This window comes from Grammomys surdaster, unplaced genomic scaffold, assembly GCF_004785775.1.
Source record: "Grammomys surdaster isolate TR1022 unplaced genomic scaffold, NIH_TR_1.0 126063, whole genome shotgun sequence".
Lineage (NCBI taxonomy): Eukaryota > Metazoa > Chordata > Mammalia > Rodentia > Muridae > Grammomys > Grammomys surdaster.
The window spans coordinates 5,148,432-5,151,997 of NW_021620873.1; the positions used below are offsets into that span (position 1 = coordinate 5,148,432).

At 43.3% G+C, this 3,566-nt stretch overlaps 1 protein-coding gene across 3 annotated transcripts in view; it reads left to right on the forward strand.

Annotated features, from left to right (window-relative positions):
- The window catches only part of LOC114610910 (zinc finger protein 791-like), an 18,907-nt gene extending 15,341 nt beyond the window's left edge, over nt 1–3,566 (forward strand). For all 3 annotated transcript variants that reach the window (XM_028755551.1, XM_028755549.1, XM_028755550.1), the window contains one exon: nt 1,868–3,566. In XM_028755551.1, the coding sequence (XP_028611384.1) occupies nt 1,992–3,263 (1,272 nt within the window). In that variant the 5' untranslated portion in view covers nt 1,868–1,991 and the 3' untranslated portion in view covers nt 3,264–3,566. The remainder of the gene's footprint in view (nt 1–1,867) is intronic.

The following is a 3,566-nucleotide window of genomic DNA, read 5'->3' on the forward strand; positions in this document are numbered from 1 at the left end:
TCTGGGAGATATCTGTACTCCCCCTGAGAACACCTATGCTTCTGTGTTATCCCCTTCCACACATCCTGCCTCTATGTGTATATAACCCCTGTGTGAAAAAAATTAAAATAGCTGTTTGATGAGACTATAGACAAGCCATCGTTCTTTATCTCCCCCCTCCCCCCGCCCATCCTCCAGTTCTCTCTTCCAGGTCTTCCAGAACCCAGTTCAATGCCCCATGGGACTGGGGCACACCATGACCAAGGCAACTCTTATAAAGGCAAATACTTAATTGAGGCTGGCTTACAGTCTCAGGGGTTCAGTTCATTATCATCATGGTGGGAAGCATGGTAGCATCCAAGCAGGCATGGCACTGAAGGAGCCAGGAGTTCTACATCTTGATCCAAAGGCAACCAGGAGAAGACTATCTTTCATACTGGACAGAGTCTGAGAGAACTCAGAGCCCACCTGCCCAGTGGCACACTTACTCCAACAAAGCCACTCCCTATGGCCAAGCATTCAAACACGTGAATCTATGGGGGCCAAACCTATTTGAACCACCACAGTGGTGCACACCTGTAATCCTAACACTTTGAAGACAATGGCAGAGGCAGGAGGATCATAGTAAGCTAAAGGCTGGAGGGGAGCATCATAAGTTCAAAGCTGACCTACTCTATGTAGTGAATAAAGGCCAGCCAGGGTTACATAATGAGACTCTCAAAAAAAATTTTTTTAACTTGAAAACAGCATTAAGAAACCCCATATAAGCCGGGCAGTGGTGGTGCACACCTTTAATCCCAGCACTTGGGAGGCAGAGGCAGGCGGATTTCTCAGTCTACAGAGTGAGTTCCAGGACAACCAGAACTACACACAGAAACCCTGTCTCGAAAAACCAAAAAAAAGTAACCCCATATAGGAGCTGGAGAGTTGGCTCAGTGGTTAGAAGCACTAACTGCTCTTCCAGAGGTCCTGAGTTCAATTCTCAACAACTACATGGTGGCTCACAACCATCTGTAATGGGATCTGACACCTTCTTCTCGTGTGTCTAAAGGCAGATATAGTATACTCATATATAAAATAAATAAATAAATCTTTAAAAAATATGTTAAAAAAAAAAAAGGAAGCCCCTTATAAGCTTGGGTAGTTGTGATGGCACACGCCTTTAATTCCAACACTCGAGACAGAGGCAGGCAGATCTCTGAGTTTGGGGCCAGCCTGGACTACAGATGGACTTCCAGTACAGCCAGGGCTATACAGAGAAACCCTGTATGGAAAAAACAACAGAACAAAAAAAAAAAAAAGAAAAAAAAGAACCTATGTATTAATAATACAGTTACTGTACTTTGTGATTGGTTTGGGGTTGTTATTATCATCTCTATTATATGTATGTGTCTATCTGCTTGAATTTATGTACACTGCATGAATGCAGGTGTCCCCAGGGGCCAAAAGAGGTTATTAGATGCCCTGGAACTAGAATTACAAGTGATTCTAAGCCACTGTGTGGGTACAAGCCTAGACAAGCAGCCAGTGCTCTTAACCTCAGCCACTTCTCTAGGCCCTAGTTTGATGTTTTGAGATAGGAGTCTACTGTATAGCCCTAGCTGACCACAAAGTCCTAATAGTCCTCCTGCCTCAGCTTTCTAAATGCTGGGATGACAGGCATGTACTACCAGCCTAGCTTTTGCTTTTATTTTGAGATAGAACTTTGCTTTATAACATTAATTGCCCTCACATTTGTGATCCTCCTGCCTCAGCCTCCAACGTGCCAGGATTAGTGGTATACCACCATGCCCTGTCTATAAAAATGTAATTCTGGTGTGTATTAGTGAACATTAAATAATAAACAATAATTAATAATGGGATTCTAATTTTTTTTTTTTTTTTGCAGAAGTTATGTAATACAAAGACTCTATGAAAGTAAAGAAGTTACTCAGCATGGAGAAAGCTTCAGCCAGATTCCAAACACTGGTGTGACCAAGATAACTTCTGGGGGAAAACCATATCACTGTAGCATGTGTGGAAAAGGCTTCATGCTTTGTTCATCTCTCACTAGGCATGCCAAATCTCACCCTGGGCATGAACTCGATGGGTTTAAGTGTGGAAAGAAGCAATATAAATGTAAGGAATGTGGGGACACCTTCAGTTACCTCAAATCCTTTCAGAGACATGAAAGGACTCACGCTGGAGAAACCCCCTACAGGTGTAAGTACTGCGGGAAGACCTTCATCTATTACCAGCCCTTTCAGACACATGAGCGGACACACACTGGAGAGAAACTCTATCAGTGTGAGCATTGTGGTAAAGTGCTTAGCTCTCCTGGTTCTCTTCGAATTCATGAAAGAATTCACACCGGGGAGAAGCCCTATGTGTGTGAGAAGTGCGGGAAAGCCTTCAGCAGTCCCAGTTCCATCCAAATCCACGAAAGAACCCACACCGGGGAGAAGCCCTATAAATGCAGAGAATGCGGGAAAGCCTTCATATCCCACACAAGTGTTAAAACACACATGGTAACGCACAGTGGTGATGCAGACAAGCCTTACAGGTGCAAGGACTGCGGGAAGGCCTTCCTTCGGCCATGTTTTCTTCGAGTGCATGAGCGAATTCACACTGGAGAGAAGCCATATGTTTGCAAACAGTGTGGAAAAGCTTTCAGATGTTCCTCTTCAATTCAGAGTCACAAAAGGACTCACACGGGAGAGAAGCCGTACGCGTGTAAGGAGTGTGGGAAAACTTTCAGTGCCCACTCAGCATTCCGAGTCCACAGGCGGGTGCATACCGGAGAGAGACCTTATAAATGCAGAGACTGTGGGAAAGCCTTCATCTGTCTCACGTACTGCCGCGCACACGAAAGAAAACACACCAGAGAGAAAGCCTACGAATGTGAACAGTGTGGAAAAGCCTTTGTTCTTCTTGAAAACTTTCGACGACATGTCAAAACACACACTGAAGACCTACCTTACAAATGTAAGGAATGTGGAAAAGCTTTCGTTTTCCTCAGCGCACTTCGAGCACATGAAAGGATTCACACTGAAGAGAAGCCTTATGAGTGTAAACAATGTGGCAAAACCTTTAGATGTTCAAGTTACGTTCAGGTCCACAGGCGAATCCACACCGGTGAGAAACCCTATGAATGTAAGGACTGTGGGAAAACCTTCATTCATTCTACGAGCTTTCGAAGACACATGAGACTGCACACAGGAGAGAAACCCTATGAATGTAAGCAGTGTGAGAAGGCCTTCAGGCTTGACAGTTCTCTTAAAAGACATGAAAGAACTCACAGCTGAAAGAAATGTGTTTAGTGTACACATTATGGGAGAACTTTTTGCTTTGTCAACATCCTTCAATAAATGTGAAACTGCACAATAGAGAGATAACAAATGTGAGGAATGGGGGACAAATGTTTTCAATTTTAACACTTTGTTGTGAAATTATCCATTGTAGAGAAATCTCATGCTATTAATTTAGTAATTAAGTAATACAGGAAACTAACTACAGTGTTATAGGAAACTCACATCAAATGGGCCAGAAAATTTTAAATGTGAGGAAACATGAAAGCTAAACATGCCTGTCAGTGTTTGTTTCTGATA